Source organism: Bombus vosnesenskii, unplaced genomic scaffold, assembly GCF_011952255.1.
Source record: "Bombus vosnesenskii isolate JDL3184/JDL3185 unplaced genomic scaffold, Bvos_JDL3184-5_v1.1 scf7180000013272, whole genome shotgun sequence".
In the NCBI taxonomy this organism is placed as follows: domain Eukaryota; kingdom Metazoa; phylum Arthropoda; class Insecta; order Hymenoptera; family Apidae; genus Bombus; species Bombus vosnesenskii.
The window spans coordinates 3,728,515-3,749,486 of NW_022882930.1; the positions used below are offsets into that span (position 1 = coordinate 3,728,515).

Consider the following 20,972-nt stretch of genomic DNA (forward strand, 5'->3'; position numbering starts at 1 on the left):
ACATTGTCATTATGGACTTAAGCGCGTATAGGATGGACCCAATAACTCTAATTGCCTTAATTGTATCTCCATTATTTGGAAGACAAATGCGAAACGATTTTATTTACCAAAGTTGTTACGTATCGGAGAAGTTATGCGAGTAATTTCTTTTTTTTTTTTTTTAGAGGTTTCAAGATTATTTTTATTTCTTTAAATATATTATACCGCTGTGTATCTCTGGGTAAAAGTGGAAATGCAGAATTTTTACAGATGCCACAGTGACTTTTATTTCTTTGAATATACCGTACTTTTTATTAGCGGATAAAGGAGGGAGAATTTTTAAACGTTTCACTGTTATTTCTGTTTCTTTAAATAGACTATGCTTCTTTATCGTTGGTAGGATAGCGGATATTAGGCGATTTGAACGACTCACGGTACAAAATTGCCCGATGCGTTGGCTCATCTGCAGAATTGTGTACTCGCATAGCGCTACAGTCTACGATATACAAAATCTTTTTATCATAAATTAATTTCCTGTTACGTCGTATCGCAATTCTGAAACTTTTGCTACCTCGAAATTTCCTGCATTATTATCCGTTTTATTCGTAGAATTCCTTTTTATAGAAAATACACAGCTACGTTCCCTCGCATTTGTGCGATGAAGAAAATAAGAAAGGGAAGCGCGTATTGTTTTAAAAAAATAATCGATAAGCAAGAAGAGAATCATAAATGACAGTGGAGAGGAAAACATTTCTCACGATTGTCTTCGCGATCAAGCACACAATCCTTTCTTGTTCGCCGATTAAATTGCCATTCGATCTGTCCGCGAACGTGTATAGTGGCACTTGAAATAATAAGCAGGCCCTTGTTAGCAACGGATCCCCCTTCTAAGCCGAGCTGTTCACGAGAATTCCATCCGAAGTCGTTTGTTTGCGTCTTGGTCCGCGTGAAACCGTTTCATCCAGCCATGAATTTTCTACCTGTTTCTGGCTCGTCAGGAATCTGAGAAGGGTTCGCCGTAACACCCCTGAAGGCTCGTAGGAACAGAGCTTTGATCCCCTTATTTCTCAAGCTCAAAGAAAGGTAGACAGGCGGATGGGTCGATTGCTTTTACGACGAAACTGATATTTTAATTCACTCGTTGCTTGGTAAAAGAATACGATATGTATAACGTCGAAAAAGGGAATTGACATTAAAAAGAGTTGCATTAATTAACGTAACGAGAATCGGAGTTAATTAACCGGAACATCTGTGTTACATCAAAAATCGTGGACATCAAAGTAATTCTATAAAAATAACTTTTTGTATTCTTCGTAGCGTCGATTACATTTAACATTATTTTTCGCTGGAATACGCCCGAATGAAATAGTACATTTATATTGGACAATGACGTAAAGATATAATTGACGTATTTCATTCAAATTGCACGTTAAAGAAATATGGTATGACCCTGAAAAGTATCGTGTAAGACGAATCTGGTTATCTCTGGATCAAAACTTGATCCTCTTCTTTTTTAAATTTATATCGCATAAAATTCAACTATTTTAATATACCTGAGCTGGTATTTAAACGCGTTGGTTTGTTCAATAAAGAGACCAGTGATAAAATCGTAACAGTTCGTGTATATTAAAATCGATGTAAGTACAAGTACAGAGATAGCGTATGCCAGTCGTAATCGTCGTTCGCCCAATGCTATTGTCCAATTCTACGCTCGCTATTCGACGAACTATTCGACTATATGACTGTCCTAGAGAGCACGTTCGTCTATTTACATCGACAGGCGTTGTCATAAAAAGTTGAAACGTAACTTCGGTCGACGATCACAAATAATATTTTGTCCGGAGTTCGTTTATCTTCGAAGCTAGCACACCAAAACAACGTTGGTATTTCAAGGGACAATAATACGAGTCTCTCCCGATTCAAATCTTTCGTCGACTCATGTGCCGCTACATATATCGAGTTGGCGAATAATTGATATTTTCCATTATTTTCTCCCTTCTATTCTTTCAATCCATCATCTTGCCGATCCTTTCACTGCTCATTATCGTGACACGACGACGTAAGATTATATAGGAATGCACTATTCAATGGAAATCCTAGAAACCGTAATTTACTGCGGCCCACGCACAATGCCGGCCGTGATATCCATTAACCACGTTACAAACGGCAAATAAACGGCTTCATACAATCAGCAGCACTTCATTCACCATGTATCGTCAGCGGAACCATATACTATGCGGCTAAATACATAATCATCCACGAATCAATCAATCCTTTCAGAACCGCCTCGATTTCCCTCGCATCAAACTCTTAACGTGGCCATACTTCTCGTCTTACAATAGCCGTCGTATCGATCAAACGATGACAAGGGAAAGTGAAACGTTAAGGCAATTAAAAACGCAGGAGTCGAGAGATGCCGCAATCCTCTAGGCTAGGGACATGGTTGGCCATTAATCTGATTTCACATGAAGAAGAACGCCATAGGTGTACATTTTAATATCACAGTACGGTTAGAAATTTTAATACTGCAACACTATTTATTTGTTTATTTATTCTCTAAAGCTACATCTTAATTTACTATACGGGTCAGTGTATTATATCTTCTTGGTATCGTTTCGTTTCGCTGTTCCAGGACTTAGCTGTTGAGGCGTTTGCACACGTGCGGAATATTTTAATGTAAAATCGTTAAAAACGAAGGGAACTTGTGTCAAGTCGAAACCAAAAATTTTATCTATATATATTGTTACGTTCTATTTAATTGCCGACGAGAAGGTAGCGTTTAGTGCAATTGGCAATAAGCTCCACTTTCGACTAACCTGCTGTGTGCGGGAATACTGGCACGGGAGAGGATTAAAGTTGTTCAAAAGTAAATTAACGATGTGTAATGATTTATTGAAATCTTACTTGATTTCCATATTGACAATCGACTGATAGACTGACGGATATAAAATTCTTCGGTTGACAAAACGATAACTAACTCTTCGATAGACAGTGGTAATTATTCGGTTGACAAACGGTAATTAATTAATATGCTCGATAGACGAAGGATAATTATTACTCGATAAACGAACGGTAAATATTCTCACTCGATAAACTCGTGTCGAGTCGAAAGACTCGAGTCTGATGAAGTTTCGTAGGGACAATACGAAGATCATAAGAGGCAAACACGATGAGCATACTTTTGTTGACCTTCTGATTTTAATATCGCGTTGCCATTGTGCAGAAGAATCTGAATATGACGTTAAGTATAATATTGAACGTCGAATGCAAATATGTTCTTGCTCGTTTCATAAAATTTCATAAATCTTTGGCAGACTCGTCTCCTTGGCAGATCAAATGACATAAGGTTAGAAAGAAAGAAAAGAATTCTATATAACGTGACTTATCGTCCGTCTTGTTCGCCTGTAGTTTTCCTAACCAGTTCTCTTCTCCTTCTTCCCTCGAAGATTAATCGATAGCAGCACGAGGGTCCCGAGGGCATAATCCACGATTAAGAACCCGTGGGGAAAAGGCGACGACTTCGAAATTCTTGAGAGCATTTCCAAGCTGGTAATCTCTCCTCCGACTTGCAGCGATCTGTTACGGCCCCAACAAAAAGTGGGTTAACCGGCCAGATTCCAGATAAAGGTCGCCAGGTGATACAAGACCGAATGACGACACGAATGAATGAAATACAACGGCAGGTTCCCTCGTTTTTACCTGTTCCGACATCCTCTTCTTCTAAGAGCGAGACAGCACAGGGAGAAAAAGGGACTCGCTCGATTTTTCCTATCTTCCAACGATTCGTTTATTTACGGCATGGCGAGGCGAACCTTCGTTTCCATGTGGTTGATAGCTAAGGTAGACAGGCGTGTTTTATGCTCGTCATTCGGTGAAACGCCAGGTTTCAGAAGCTTTCGCTGATTTTGCGAATCATTCTCTTGCGGTTGAGAGGGAGAGAGAAAGCCAATGATTTGTAGTTTAGGCGATGCTCGATGGTAATGGAAGGAAAAGATTGCGTAGAACGTTATTGATATAGATGGATCGAGTTTCTACAGCCAATCACGTTATAACGATTTAATGAAACGTCTTGTAGCTTGTGTGATTTCTGTTTAATATTTTTTACCATTTACCGATGTTTTCGTGACATGTGATTCGTCGCCTCGAGGCTTTATTATATTTGGAAATATTATGCGTTCTCAGAGTAAAAGTATCGTTTAGTTTTTTAATTTATTTACGTTTTAAATTCAGTTGATGAATGTTTGAACCTACTTGCGAGGTTCTTCTTCGCGAAGACTGAACTTGGTTGGATAGTAAATTTAATTTTTTACCACTGAATATTTTAAAGCAGCGGGATATTTTCCTTTCATTTATGTCCATAAAATATCCCGCCACAGTTTGACCGGAAGAAACTGAAATACCTTGTACAAATGACCATCGTGATTTCTAATCTATATCTCCTGTTTAAAACTTCGTATCGTCGTAGATATCGTGAAAGTATGTACCGACGCAGATTATACGAGACATACGTAGTAAATGTGTCAAAGAGAGAAAAAAAATGTGTCTTGGTCGTCATTTAACCATAAAGTGTGATATTTCGTTATAAGGAAAAATTTTGTTGCAGATGATAATCGGAGAGTATCTTTACGCGAGGCATTGTGACGCAGATTCGACGAAGATATTGTTTGGCTACAACATACCACCATGGTTATGGGGTGCATATGAAAAGGTACACCTCTCAAGATATTTTTCTACTATCGTATAAAGTGTATCAACTCCTTTTCGTTCCATAGATATTCAATAGCATACGATGTACTAAGCCTTTTTTCTTCCATAGATATTCAAACTATGAAATAGAAATGAAATAGAAAACAGATAGGATCCTAAAATCACACGGTGGGACCAAGGAAAGCTCGTGACCATCTTAAGAAGAACCTTCTTCCCACGCATATTAACACCTTTCTTCCCCATGTGTACCTTCGTGAGAACAGTTCTGAAACGCACGCTTTTCTGTCAATATTTGGAAGATTCTTCGTTATTTGTTGCAAATATATTAGAAAGAAGGAAATCTGCGAACGCATACAGTTCTGTTTTAAAGACCGAACTTATACGATAAGATGTTTATTCAGATGTCTTTAAAATTCCAAAATTCAAGAATAACAGTGATTATTAGATTCAGTAACAATAACAGTAATTATTATATATTAGAAAGATGGAAACGAATTGTATTTCTGTGAAACGAATTTTAAAGAACACTCAAATGTGTCAATTTACTTTAACGTTATTAAAAATTAAAATGCGTTTGTTTTATAATAGAGAATTCTTTCTTAGTTCCTTCGCGCGTGCTATCTGTAAATAAAAATCTTTGTAACATAGTTTATAATCATATTATTGTAATTCACGCACTTTTTAGAACACATTTTTACAATTTTCACAATTCTTATAATTTTGTATAATTCTCATAATTCGTACTAGATTCTCACAGTAATATTTTTGATATTTCAGATTGGCGTATTCGGTTTTGGAGCAGCAACGACTGTTTTAATCACCGACATCGCCAAATACACGATCGGCCGACTGAGACCCCATTTCATGACTCTTTGTGTGCCTAGCATTAATTGTAGCCTGCCTGAAAATCAGCACAGGTATATCGAGAACTACGTCTGCACCGAGAACATCTCGACCAGACTTCTAAAGGAGATCAGGTAAATACTTCTCTCTTTACGCGAGAAATCCAGCGACCCTTTTATTCGACAGTGCGGAAACTACCATTTAAAGCCACCGATAAACTTCGTGTAATACTCGTTCGACTTCAATCGGACAAGTTAATTAGCTTGCTCGAGTGCGAGTAATCTTAATGAAATTCAAATGACATTCAGAAAAGTCTGCGTCGTTTGAATTTTCTATTTCTTCGCTTAGATCTTATTTCGATTCAATTAGATTCTATTTTAATCTCGTTCGAATTCAATTAGATTTCCGATCGAAATTGATCTCTGAATTTTTCCTCGACTTTTCCAATGAAAGGAACAACCCGAGATTAGAAGATGAAAAATAAATGAAAAACAACTTTTGAAATAATTAAACGACGTATGATCGTTAATTATATCAAATATTATCTTTTTTAACTTAATAATATTCTACGAAAGCAATAATAATATTAATAATAAAATCATTATGGTCTCTTGATCTATAATTTCATGAAGAAGTCCTGTAAGAAGAAAAAGAAACAAATAAGTACGCACTCCGATACTCTCGAACGATGGTGTATGTTGCAATGCGTTTACCTTTCTCGTTAAATTGCTGTATAATGACCGTCATTATGTACGACCATGCCCCACCTTTCTGGTAATTTATCAATTTCTCTTCCATAAAAATCTTTCACTTCTTCGCTGAAACATCTCTTCAATTGCGCTCTTTACGGTACTTTGCATTCATTTTTCAAACGTGATTTACTTACGCGGATGAGACAATGAATATTGCTCCGTCTGGAAAATTCATAACGTCTTTGACAGTCGATATATCCTCTTTTCTATTTGCTAACATCGAAGAACGATTATTAATTATGGCGATGAATATTGGACGCGAAAAAAGGACGAAAGAAAAGAATGGAAGAAGAATCTCTAGCTGGAAGACGCGAGAAAAATTTCGTCATTTCGATTCATCAAAGTAATTGTATTTGTCGAAATACAAAATATAAAACTATCGTATTTACATTATTCAAATATAATAGCGCAATTTAGTCTTAAAGAATCGATTTGCGATTTCACCGAGTCGACCGAGTTCACGTTCAAAAGTGTGAATTCATTAAACACCATAGACTCGAGAATTATTCACCGATCCCCCGCTGAGACTTTGTACATTTGACTGAATTCAAGTAGCGGAAATTTAAGTGTGACCATTCGACGTACCATGGCAGTGCCGCCAGTACGAAAATATGTAGCGCTTGCTATAGGAATTAACTAGATACGTCACGATTAAGGAATTTGATGTCTGTTGTGCAAGGATAATTTTCAGAAGTGGAATATCAGCTGAAACTAACGATTGCTATCGTTCTAGGAAACGGCAACTCCTTAAGCTGCCATTACGCGTAAATTATATACGATTGAGGAATTCAGATAAATTGGTAGCGAAGTTTCATCGTTTCAAAAGGTTTAACCAAGACGGCGAATGATATTTTCTATATCCATTGTAATAATGGTCCTATATCCATTGTAAAAATGGTAATATTGATGGTAATAATCTAATAAATAAATTCCATTGTTCCGAGAGAATTTCGATAAAATTAGAGATCGCAACTTTAGTCTCTTTTGCATGCAAAATGGATCTAATATAATTCAGACGATAATAATCTAATAATTAAATTCCATCGTGTGGAAAGAATTTGAATAAGACCAGAACTTGTAACTTTAATCTTTTCGCGTGCAAAGTGGACGTAATTAAATCTAGATAGCAAGCTTTAATCCACTAAATCTTAAATTGTACTACGTTGTAGGCGAAGCTCGATAAAACCCATACAAATACGAAGCCTCGAATTTGCATGGTGCGTGTTACACGGCTATATACCGGAATCATCGGCACGTTTAATTCGCCATTGAACATCTCGAATTGAGAATCTTCAGGGCAATACCCTTTTGGTATCTGAGATCGCAAAACATCGAATCGCGTGACGGTAACAATTGCGGGCGCAGTTGCGGAACAGCCTACGTAGAATTAAAGTTGATGGAAAGGAACGATCGCTTTCGTTATTTTTTACACACTTAATGACCATGGAATGTATATGAAGAAACGAGAACCGACCAGTCAGAGTCGACCTGCTTTTTTCTCTTTTTAGTTATCGCGTTTTCACTTCGCTTCGAGGTAATTTCAGAAGGTGATACCTTATATCGAAATTATCCATGTAAATTTATCGATGCAACGATTGGAAAATATTCCATCGGCAACGATCCTGATCTAACAAACATATCGATCATACCGATCTTTAGGATCAACTCGACAACTTAATTTTTAGTTTTCATTTTGAATATTTGTCCGAAGTCGTCCATATTTTTTGCCAAATTTTCTTTCCATATTTCGCCACGGTCTCTCCTCGAATTCTATCAATTTTTGCTTAGTTTACGATCAAAGCTTATCGTTCGCGTATTATTTTATTCTCAGGCCTGCAATTTATATTATTCCTTTTATCAGCTTGATCATATTCCTCGTCTTGCTTTGGCTCGTTTTCCAGTCAATAACACCAAGAAAAATAGAATGTAAGAGGAAACTTACCTCGTCTACCACGTTCTACAAATGTTTCACAGATTCTTCCGTGTTATATACGTTCTGCGCATTCTTAAACCTTTAAATTCCCCGTAAACGAGAGGTACGGTTATTCTAATATGTACTTCTGACTAGGCTGTCGACTTCTCTAGGAGATTCACGGGGAAGCTGCGAAACAGAACGCATAATACGAAAACGTATAAAATACCTAAAGAATGGTACTCTTTCAGATATGTAACAACTAAAAGTATTTTCCATCTTTGTATCGACGTAGAAATATGAATTTGCATAAATATCTCACTCCGCGATATTTCTATTCATAGAGCTATGAATTGCCATAAATAGTCTACTTCCGACCAATAACCGTGTGCACCTCATTTCGTCGAGGTCTGGTTGCGATTCGTTGGATCGCGAAGTCATTGCCTGCTATTTGCTCTTCTCTTTGCTGGCTCGTTGCTTCGATAATCACTTTGATCCCTGGCCAGAACGTATTCGATCGGCTAGACATTATTATTTGCCTGTGCGTGCCTGTCTGTGAGTTTGTATGCGCGTATGGTTCAATCGCAACGGAATTTCGTCGGGCTTTTTGCCGGAGCCAGTGGCTCGAAGGCCGGTTTCAACGGATACGAGCAAAAAGGACCACTCTGGTGGCGGCAAATGACAATGAGCAGGGGCCTTGTACCCACTGGCGATTCGCATGCACGGGATTCGATCCGAATCATGACCCACCGGGCCCTATTCGACCCGCAACGGAAACACTGTTACACGCAACAATTACCCTGAACGCACCTTAGTCATTGTCGCGTTGACAACAATGCTACATTTCCCATTAAGCGTTTTTATTCGAATTTTTCACCCCCTGACTCTTTATCCATTGTTAGGTCGACGATTTCTTTCCAGAGATTTATTTCAGTCGAGTAACTTTCAACCTTTTCCTTTCCAGAGATCCGCGAAGGTTCGATTACGTCGTTTCTTGAGTAGTGTCGTATTTGTTAGGTGTACGAGTGAATAATTTCTCAGTGAAGCTGAAAGTTTGTAAAAATAAAAGAAAGAATGAAGATATAGCGACAATTTTTTTTTTTTAGTTTTAGAAAAATCTGAACAAGTTCCGGGGTACGTATTATAGTTCCTAATTTACTATGCAAACGGTGCTCCAGCCAAATGTTTAAAACTTTTTGCGATAAAAGCGAAGATCTAACGGAGAGTTATGAAAAAATAGCAATTCGCTTGGAGGTAAGAAGTTTCGTGATAAACGTGATCTAAAGAAATTATTCTGGGGTTTTATACATGTACGATTTTTCGAAAAAGTATGAAGAAATTTGCAAATCCTTTGGAAAGTACAATTATTCTGAGACCCGAGTTTCCGGGATTTTTGGGTAGATTATTTATTCATGCAATTATCAAAATTGATAACGATTTATAAAGATCAATTGAAAAATTGCAAACAATAATTTATTACAATTGCAAAGAAGTTAGAAGATACATAAAATGAATAGGCAGCCAGCTACGCTCGTTAAGGCCCAGAACTGAAGACGACGCGTCGCGAGTTCGAATCCTCGGCATGAATAACTGCAAAAAGGGGACGGAAAACCAATGAATAGAACTAAAATATATAAACAAATTCACGTACCGAAAGACAGACAATACGAGTCGTTGAATAGCGCACAATGCTCACTTTACCTTCGAAGTTTCAGAATTAAAATTCTGAATCGGATTCAACGAAGTAAACAATAATATTTGGGCGGTGAAAACCTGGCAGGTGTAAGGTGTTTCAGGTGTGGAAATCACAAAGTCCGACACCTTCGTTTCGGAGAAATTAAACAATGAAAGTTTCACCTGCAACTCAGCGACCCATATCGCTGGCGGAAGGTTAAAGTATTATTCGTCGTTGCTTTCTAGAACTTTAAGCCATGTTTCAGGCAAGTGACGGATTTCACCGTGAAAAGATGCTGTGTCTTTGGACAAGATCCAATCGTCAAGTGATATTTCTGTATCTATAATTGAAAAGATGTATCGGATAAAGGTGCGTTGAATCGATCGGAACAAGTACGTAGTAATCGGGAATCGTGTAATGTCTAGTGAATAAACTGACAGCTGCGAGACGTGTCTCAAACGAGACTCCTCGTGATGTCTTCCGTCGTAGAATCAGTGTGTGGTCTGGCGTTGTCACGTAGCAATTTCACAGTACGTTCTCCTTTTTCAGTGCCCTGGCTATTGGAAGCAAAAGCTAAAAAGCACAACATTTTTACCGTGGTGGAACTTGTTGTGTGAAACACTTTTAAATAAATAACTTGTACTGAAAAATTATTCGTTATTCGCTTGTACACTTAATACGCGTAATATATATGCAATGTTTTCAGTATTATTTATGTAATTTATTCATGTAACTGTAAAAGTAAAAATCTTTGTATGGTATTCATTACTATATTATCTAATATTTCATCTTACTATTTTTATTTTATTATTTAAATATATATAATATATAGTGTAGTAAATCATATATCAACAACCAGTGAAAATGATTGGCCTTTAAAAATACGTAATAATAGAATATTTGTATATTTATTGATTTATTACTTTCTTACAGAAGGAACTCCATGTTACATAGTACATTTTTCGTATTATTAATCCATCTGGGACCATGATCTCTAAACGAAGGTTGACACATTTATAAAATTGTAGAACCAGTCGTTTTAACTAGTGTGGTATTTCTAGCGTTAGCATCTAGCGATCTAGCGATCGATCCGCAATTTTCCCGATAACTGATATGGTCATATCGAACGATAAGCAGTACAAATTTTAAAAACGTGTGGCAAGTTGTACGAAACGAGGAAACTGGTTAATTGTGGTTCGATAAACAGATTGCAGGACCTTTTTACACTTTGTCAAGTACCGGTCATTTTCACTCGTATTGATATAAGTAGCCTTGATACAAAATTATTTTCAGTTTGAATACATAACAAACAAAATAAAATTCGTTATATTATTCTTTTAATTATCGTTGCGAAAGTCATTACATCATCTTGAAAATAAAAAATATAACATGAAGTAGGAATTTTCAAATAAAATTGTAAAACCAGTTAACTTGACTGGTATGATAGTTCCAGTGTTAAAATCAGACAATAAAATAGACCCTTTTACACTTTGTCAAGTACCAGTCATTTTCACTGGTATCGGTATAAGTAGTCTTGATACAAAATTATCTTGAATTTGAATACGTAAGAAACAAAATAAAATTCATTATATTAATCTTTTAGTTATCGTTGCGAAAGTTATTACATCATTGTGACAAAAAAATTTAACAAAAATAGGAATTTTCAAATAAAATTGTAAAACCAGTTAACTTGACTGGTATGATAGTTTTAGTGTTAAAATCAGACAATAAAATAGACCCTTTTACACGTTGTCAAGTTCCAGTCATTTTCACTGATATTGGTATAAGTAGCCTTGATACATTATTTTCAGTTTGAATACATGAAAAACAAAATAAAATTCATTATATTATTCTTTTTAGTTATCATTGCGAAAGTCATTACGTCATTGAATTTTCAAATAAAATTGTAAAAGTTCTACCGGTAGTGTTAATGGTATTTGTAATGCTTCCAATCGTTAACTGTAAATTTCAGCTACTGACATTTGATTCTATCTTCGAACAGTACTTTCCTTATTCCCATTTTCTTGTAATTCATCAATACATTTTGGCACGGATGGCATACGTTTCTTCGTACGAAGTAACATGAATTGCGCGAATTGTAGTTGGCAATAATTGTATGTAAGTTCTTTTTAGTCCAATAATGTATGTATTTAGGTCGTTGAATCAAAGCGAACATACTTCTAATTCACATACGGTTTTGTAGCGATGAAAGGGCTAAAGCCAGTAGTCCCTGACGCAAACGTAGACTTTTGCCACGAGTATTATAGCTGATTGACATTGACGTCTTTTGCTAGGCTGTAATTGATCGTGGTACTACCGTCTTCACATATAGACAAACGCATGCATATTAATTACACGAGTCAACGTTGTTTGCATGCGAATTGTGTTATTAACGAAAGAATCGATAAAAATTCAACGCGTCGAGATAATAAAGCATTTTGATGTTTCCTTACGTTCCGAGAAATATTTTGCAATTTATTACACAAACGACATATCCAATTTTTCTTCCAAGTGTTTTTTTTTTCTTTTTGTAATTTCAAGCAGGAAGTCACATCATAAATAGTGAAATATCTTCCAGGTAATGTTCCTCCTCTGATACTTTTTCTTATTTTCACATTAGACAAATCCACGTTTCCTAGTGTTTTACTAAAAAAATTCAAAGACTCGACTATTCAGAAATTCTAAGAGCTAAATATTCAAAAATTCCGTAAGAAATAATCGCGTTCAAGCTAAAGCTTTAAATCGTTGTTTTATAATTGTAAAACTGTCTATGCTGTAAAAATTGTTCTATAATTTTAAAATATCTCTAATGTACGTGATTGAAATTTAATCGGTCGATGTTCGATGCTACATACTTTTTGAGATGCTTACACCCATCGCTACTTCTATTACACTTCAACGACTCGTAGTTCCAAAACAGCCGATATAAATTGACAATTCTTCTTCTGTTCTTTCGCTGTAGGTCTAAAATCGATTCTGCCGAAATCGTTCCATTTGTCAAAACACGTCCAGCTTTTAACAAGAGTGATTTATCTGCGGTTAGGCGGAGGTCGCTATACAGTCGACGCACTCTATAATTTTGGAGTATAATTCTTCGATTGTAGAAGCTTGTAGGTAGCGTATAATTTTCTGGAAGCGTATAATTCTTTGCTTGCCGATTTAAAGAACAGGAAGGGAGTATGCGTTCGGCTGGAAGCTTCCGGTTTTCAACGTGTAATTATGGGTCCCCTTTCCGAATATCGCTTTTCGGTATACTTCATCGTTATTTCATTTATTAGAATAATTGAATAAAATGACGCCTTGTTTCTGACTATGATCGTTATATTATATCGTAGACTGTCAGAATTGGACAATAAAAATAAAAAGGGCTTTTGCCCTTATCGAGTATTTTAATAAAAATAATTCGAACTACTTGACATTGACATTGAATTCACAATTTACGTTTGAATGATTTCGTATTGTAATCCTTTTTAACGAAACGGAAAAATGAAAAGAATTTTAATTGTGTTTCATTGTATTCGAGTAAATCGTTTGACAGGGAAGAAACAACTTGTTGCAAGAATGATCATCTTGTAATCAGCGTGGAATGAGTTATTCGATCGGAGAGAATCGTTGCGCTAATTTTCAAGGAAAAATGGAAAAAGAAACATTCGAGCGCAAAAGTGTTCGACTTACAACGCAAGAGACAGTTGCGATTAGTTTGAGCTTTTGATAAAGCTTTCGCGTTTATGCTCGGCCACGGTGTTCCGCTTTAACGTTCTTAATAAACATTTGAATCACGCGTTTCGCCACTTTCTTTCCTTTTCTTTTGAATATTTAACAGGATTTAATAAATTGTATCAAGCCCGCAGTTATGATTACAAACTTTTATAACGCCTGGCAGCTCCATAAAAAGGCAAGGTGGCATGAATATTAATATCATGATCTGTTTATGTTGCTGGAATTATACCGGACGCATAAAACAGGATAATGACACGTAATTTTCATTAGCATTTTTACCGGAACTGGCAGTATTTTTAACGCATTCACAAATAACGCGCAACGTTATACGATTACGCGTGAAAGTTGATACATAACCACTTTGTACAATAATTTGCCATATATAATTATGCGTGAAAGTCGATGCATAATATCAAAATGTCAATGATAAGTATGCAGCATAAACATATATATATATATATATATATATATATAGACATGTCCATACTATAGAATTATAGAGACCGTAACAGAGAATAAATATCGTTTTTCCCATTAAAACTTAACGTGCAAATAAATTAAGCGAGGAGGTTTATTAATTTATTATCGGCTTATCGATATTTATTGATACTTTTATTCGATACGAGCGATATTTAATCAATATGATATCGCAATCAGAAATATCCCATCGTCACAAATCCGCTAACTTGGTATAACGACACGATTCGCATTAATTAAAGCGAACTATACGCGTTCTTCGATATAAAACGGTGATTGTCGACACGTTAGAAAAACTAAATGACGGAGATAATGGAGGCTGAATAGCGTAATTTCCGGTTCCGGGTAACCCCGTTCGATCGAAAAGGATCGAACTGCAAGGCGTAACTAAACGAACCAACCAACGGAGGAGGAGATTATTCCAGAGGCCCATTATTAAGCCCACAATCAGAAATTATACTCTCTTCCTCCTTTCTTCTTTCATGTTCTTGTACCTCGAGGAAATTGTAGGAGCTCGTTATCGCGCGCACAGGAGAAAGAACGGACCTTTCTTTACCGGTAGCCGCTTTGCTATACACTTTCGTTCAAAAGTTAGGCATCAAGTAGCTCGAAAATAAGGACTCGTGTAACGTGATCTTGGCAGCGAGTCTTTTCTCTAGTAGCTGAGAAAGATTATCTTTTTATCAATTATTAAATTTATTTTATAAATTGAAATTATTCGACAGTATCGTTAGTCCTCGCATTATACAGGGTGGTTGGTAACTGGTGGCACAAGCGCAAAGGGGGTGATTCTACGCGAAAAAAGAAGTCGAAAATGTAGAATAAAAATTTAAAAAATTAAAAAACAACGTCAATCGAGACAACGATCTACAGTGAGATCCGTTATAACGAGACGCGATAAAGTGCAGGCGTACCGAGCCAAAATTCAAAGTCGATTTTCTCGAAGACAAAGCCTCGAACGAAAAATTGTTATTCTATATTTTCGACTTATTTTTTCGCGTAGAATCACCCCCTTTCCGCTTGTACCACCAGTTACCAACCACCCTGTATTACATTAGATTACAGCGCGTTATATCTTTACGTTATATTACGCTCCTTTCGTAAATTACGTGGTTTTTCCTAAAATCTACATTTATCCATCCATGAAATATACAATTTCAAACAATGATAATACAATAAACAATGATACGTTCAATTGTTCAATAGCGGAAACGTGTATTGTTTGGATAGTTTTATACAGAATGTCCCAATTTTTTCCGATCAAACGTTGTCGCTATATTCCACAGGACAAGACAAGACGACGAGTCAAGATACAAAATGTAAAAATAAAATATGTAAAATAAATGTCATTGGTAGCATTGTTAAGGAGATATAATAAAAAAAAAAAGAAGGAAAAGCGGTATACGAAATGAGCGGTAACAAACGTGCTACGGCACGAGATAAGAATAGATCAGGCATATTTACATACAGTAGTAGTCACGAAGCATTATGTTCAATACTTCTTCTATAGATCCAGCTACAACTCCATTTCAAAATGATTACCATTCCTGTCAATACAAGAGTGACAGCGGCAAAAGATTGAATTTGTTATTCTTCGCAGTTCTCGTTTACTGCGTTGAAGTTGAAGTCGTACAAGTATTATGATACCTTGAGATTATTACTATATGTAAATGTCCCTGATCTATTCGTACTTTGTGCGGCGGCAATGCACGTTCGGTATCGCTCATTTCGTACGTCGTTCTTTATTTTTTTTTTTTTTTTTTTACTGCAGCTCTTTAACAACGTTTTCAATGACATATACGTATATGGCATTTTTTCCTTATCTTGACCTATAAAATATGCTGACAACGAAAGAACTGGGACACAAAGAACAACGCGCATAAACACGACAATGGATTAAAAAACGAGAATAGATTATTGTTTGCGCTTATCATTCATTTAATCGATAACCTTTTGGTCTACTTTAGTCGATCAACGATCTTCTAGTCAAAGTTGAATTACAAAATATTTCTTTATCTTACGAACGTAAAAAGAATAATGTTCGCTGTTAGGATTATCAATCCGGTAACATTTCTACTGATAATTATTTCTGACAATTTCTGTCGATTCGTTCGTGGATGGAAACCAACGAGGTAGTTGCAACCTCGAAACAGGTGATCCCTAACTTTTGACCGACAGTGTAGACGCACCGAAGTGTATCACGGTTCATCCGCCCTTTGCGTGTGCTGGGACAGTTTTATGTATAGAAAGATTTGAAGAATCGACGATAAAAGGCTGACAGAGAATTCATTCATACGTCCCACCCTCCGGCTCGTTCAACCAAAGGGGACCAGCGTTTCCTCATCTTCCGGACTATAGTACTTCTACCACGCTTAGCCTCGTGCTCATCGTGCCTTCTGCGAATTGCCTTAATTCGGTGTTGGTTAGGATGCCAGTTTTTTAGAAACCATTATGTTATTACGTTTGGAACTGTCTCGTTTGTTAGCGTCGAATATGTTTGGGAGATAGCAGGCTTTGTTGAGTTTGCTGCCAGTGCCTTAAATATCAAGGTTATTCAACAACTTCTTATCACTTTAGACACCCGGTAGTAATACGTTTTATCGTGTTTATTTTTGTATATTCGTATCTATATCGTATATTTATTTTGTTTTTCTTTTTCGCGCGTATTTTACTCCGCGTATTTTATTTCTCCACTGACACTGTCGGTTCGCAGGTGATTGAAATTGTTTGGATTAGATTCGAATCAGATTGTATAATCTCAATTTGTACTCTGCGCTTTACTACGGCAGAAATCAACGGTAGAGAAGTAAAGATAAAAGTTTCTTTTATAAACAGATCTTACGTTCTGATGACAAATTGACGGAAAGCTTTCGATCTTATCCGCGACAGTGAACATCCGGAGGAACACGCGTCGTTGTCCGACTATAAATGTCTATTCTACTTAAAATTCTTCTTCCAGTTTAGAAGCTATTACGTGTAATACTAAATCTTCCTTCTATTTACATGATTATTCAAAACACACGGTATTAAAAGGGATTACATTTTATATACCGCGTGACCAGCAGAATAAAGCGATAAAATGCTCACTGCGGATAGCTCCCTGATCTCCACTCCTCTTTATCTTCCAGTAATCTGAAGTGGCTAATAAATGCTGCAATTATCAGCAGGTAAATTAGTTTCCACGACGGATACGCATCTTAATCGAAAAATAAAAGAAAGAGAGCAGGGGAAAGCAGTTTCCCCGAATAATTACTTATTCAAACAATCGACCGGAACGAAACAGCCCACGAGCACGCATTAAAAGGGACTAAAAAGTCGAGCTTGGCAAATATTGCCGCGGCGCCGACGCAGAAAAGAGAAAATAAAGGAGAGAAAGATAAATAGAGGGAAAGGGTAGATAATGTCCGATTAAAGGTGCAGTTTTTTGATGGCCAATTACTCTTACAGATAGAAGCCTGAGTTCGTTCAGCCCCTGCCTTCTTTCTCTTCCTCTTTCATCCTCTCTTTCTCTTCCTCTTTTATCCTGCTGTTCGTCTCGGTACTCCCATCGGAACATCTTCCGCCGAATCTTTACGATCCACGCTTCGGGGTACGCGTTGCTCGATTGTAATCGCCACGGAACACGCCCTGGAATTAATCCTGATAAAATTAATAGGGTCCTATTACCAAACGCGTGTACTGCCTGGAACAGCAGGCTCTTCTTCTGCTTTTGTTGTACATGTGTCGCTGTATTATATTTATAAAATTGATGTATTATATTATAAGCATAATAACTGGCTTGTAACCTCTTTTCGATTCAATTGCCATCGCTTAAGGTTCCGCGAACTTCTCCATCCTTTCTTTGTAGAAACTTGGCTGGTTGAACGTATCGGAGTATTACAACGCGTTCTGCAAGTAATTGTGATAACATAGACCGCGAATTTTTATGCATTTGTGCGAAATTTAAAGATACAAGAGCGCGCACAATGCGTATAACAGTAGCCGTTATGATATTTGGACAATGAAACGAATTTCTATTTACCTTCCATTTCTTTAAAAGGAATTTTAATTCGCCTAAGTATCCGCGCTCCAATGATAAATTTGGTAATTATATAATAAATGGATCTCATCAGCAAATGAGTGTACTGGCTTGGTTAGACTCTTTTTGTGTTTTTATTATCTTGGCTATCGATATATCGTATTTATAAAATTGGAGTATTATATTGTGACCAATAACGCGATCTTTGTTAGACTAAATCGACGTCATACAAACTTCCGCGAACTTTTCAATCTTTTCCTTATTTCTATCGTATTAGGCATTTTTATTATATATATTCCCAGAATTGATGTATTATATTATAATCAACAACGTGCTTTCTGTTAAGGATCGATTAATAATATTAAAAATACAAACTTATCAATTCTTTCTTGTCTTTTAATTAATTGGTCAAACATATTACTATACCTCGCGAGCACACTGCTAATGTTTATGCAGTTTTTATGGGAAATTTCAATGTACAGAACTTCGTGGAATGTACGTAATTGCACGAAAGTCTGTGTATAAATATGCGGAGCAAATTCACAGAAATATGTGTTTATAAATATATAAAGCTGCAGGAACATCGGCGATCTATTTATGAGTAGTACAGATATTCTGTAGCTTTTCTTTGAGCAAAGAAAAAATTTTTTAATGCGAAATTTCAATGTACAGAACTTCGTGGAATGTACATAGTGTACGAAAGTCTGTGTATAAATATGCGGAGTACAGTAAATTCATAGAAATATGTATTTATAAAAATATAAAGCTGCAGGAACATCCGCAATCTATTTATGAGTAGTACAGATATTCTGTAGCTTTTCTTTGAGCAAAGAAAAATTTTTTTTATGGGAAACTTCAATGTACAGAACTTCGTGGAATGTACGTAATGTACGAAAGTCTGTGTATAAATATGCGGAGTAAATTCACAGAAATATGTGTTTGTAAATATATAAAGCTGCAGGAATATCCGCGATCTATTTATGAGTAGTGCAGATATTCTGTAGCTTTTCTTTGAGCAAAGAAAAAATTTTTTAATGGGAAATTTCAATGTACAGAACTTCGTGGAATGTACATAGTGTACGAAAGTCTGTGTATAAATATGCGAAGTAAATTCATAGAAATATGTGTTTATAAATATATAAAGCTGCAGAAATATCCGCGATCTATTTATGAGTAGTACAGTTTTTCTATAGCTTTTCTTTGAGCAAAGAAAAATTTTGATAGGAACAACGTATGAAATTTATTTGACACGGTATAATTTATAACGTTGATCGTTTCAGATTATCCTTTCCCTCAGGACACTCGTCATTCTCGGCCTACACGATGATCTACCTCGCGGTAAGTTCCTCCTTTTCGTTCGTCTTTTCTTCGAATTTATGATTATGTACGATCGCCTGATTCCGTTATCGATTCATTTTTTTATTTTTTCTACGATGAGAAATTTGAATGGCAGCAACGGGATATCTGCTTAATGGTTTGGAATTTTTATCTTCTTTCTCAAAGTCGAATGGTAATTACTCATTTTCTGTTATTTTCTAAGTTGGAAACTGTGATTTTTTACATTATGGTGCTTGATGATTTTTATAATTACGCGTACTCGTTAGATATGTAAATTTTCGTAAATTAAAACGTAGAATTATTTTCATTAAACGTTATGTGTTTGGAAAAAGAAAATAGTACGCGTAGTTTTATTTTGACCAAAGTTTCATGTTTTGCTTGCAACGTTAGTTTCACGCAGTGAAAATATCGTTATGTACATTATCGATCTAAAATATTATTCTTATCTTGTATTATCTGTTCCGTGATTCGTATTAATTGTCAATTAAACAGATAACGGATGAGATTTAACGCTTATCAAATTCTTTAAATTTCTTTAAATACAAAATATACACGACAGAAACTATCGATTGAAATTAAAAATCGTATTTAAACAGATGGAGCGAATAAAATTCACATTCTTGTTAATTACGTTCAGCGTTTACTTTCCAAGCTGGTTGCAAGTTACATGGTATGATATAAGATTCTTTTACTTTGTCATGAGCAAAATTATGAAATGCTTATTTAACGTTTGTGTCGTTCTCTATATCTGAAGCGAAGAAATCAGAGAAATAAATGAGTACCAAAACGTAAGTGTGTAAATGACTACTTTTGTTATTTCTTTACACGCGTGTATCATTATGATATCAAGCATTACGTAACGTGCGTAAAAAATCCACCTTATATGACGTCTTTGTGCATATTTATTCCCTTTTTAATTTCAACATCATTGGCATACAGAACGTTTATTATTACGTTAACGTGCCTGTAATTTTTCAATTACTTTTACGAGAATTTAACCAAATGATTATGTATATCGATGGTCACTTGATATCGACCGTTAACTAACGATAATTGTTTTACGAAGAAGCTGCAACTTACATAATTTAAAGATATAATTCGAAGCTATCGTAATTTTCGTTAAATAGAATTCTATATATTTTTATCTTTCCGGCGTTCTTACGATTTTTTTACTCGAAAACAATTTATATGATAATAGATCGACAAAAGTTCGAAAATAATTACGAATACATGAATATAAATGACGGAAAATCGACAATTATTTTCAGTTCGTTGTGTCTTTTTTGAGAATAACGACGCTACTGTCACCGCTCGTTTCAACTGCTGTCCGTCGTTTATGCAGCATCCAATCGTCTATCCTCTTCACTCTCTTTATTTGTAGCGACGAATAACCATACAACGTTGTTTATCCTGAAATATTCCCAATAATCTCTTTCGAGACGTTTCCGTCGATGCCCCTTTCCAGCTTTTCTCTGCAAGATCAACAATCGAAAATCAACAATCTCGTGAATTCCATTCACGGATCAACATCGTGCGAACTATCGTTTGATC

The 20,972-nt window shown here is 35.9% G+C and overlaps 1 protein-coding gene across 2 annotated transcripts in view; it reads left to right on the forward strand.

Annotated features, from left to right (window-relative positions):
- Positions 1-20,972, forward strand: part of LOC117231389 (putative phosphatidate phosphatase) — a 60,573-nt gene that overhangs the window by 24,587 nt on the left and 15,014 nt on the right. For both annotated transcript variants that reach the window (XM_033489787.1, XM_033489788.1), the window contains exons 3-5: positions 4,583-4,687; positions 5,464-5,663; positions 19,364-19,421. In XM_033489787.1, coding sequence (XP_033345678.1) covers positions 4,583-4,687; positions 5,464-5,663; positions 19,364-19,421 — 363 coding nt within the window. The remainder of the gene's footprint in view (positions 1-4,582; positions 4,688-5,463; positions 5,664-19,363; positions 19,422-20,972) is intronic.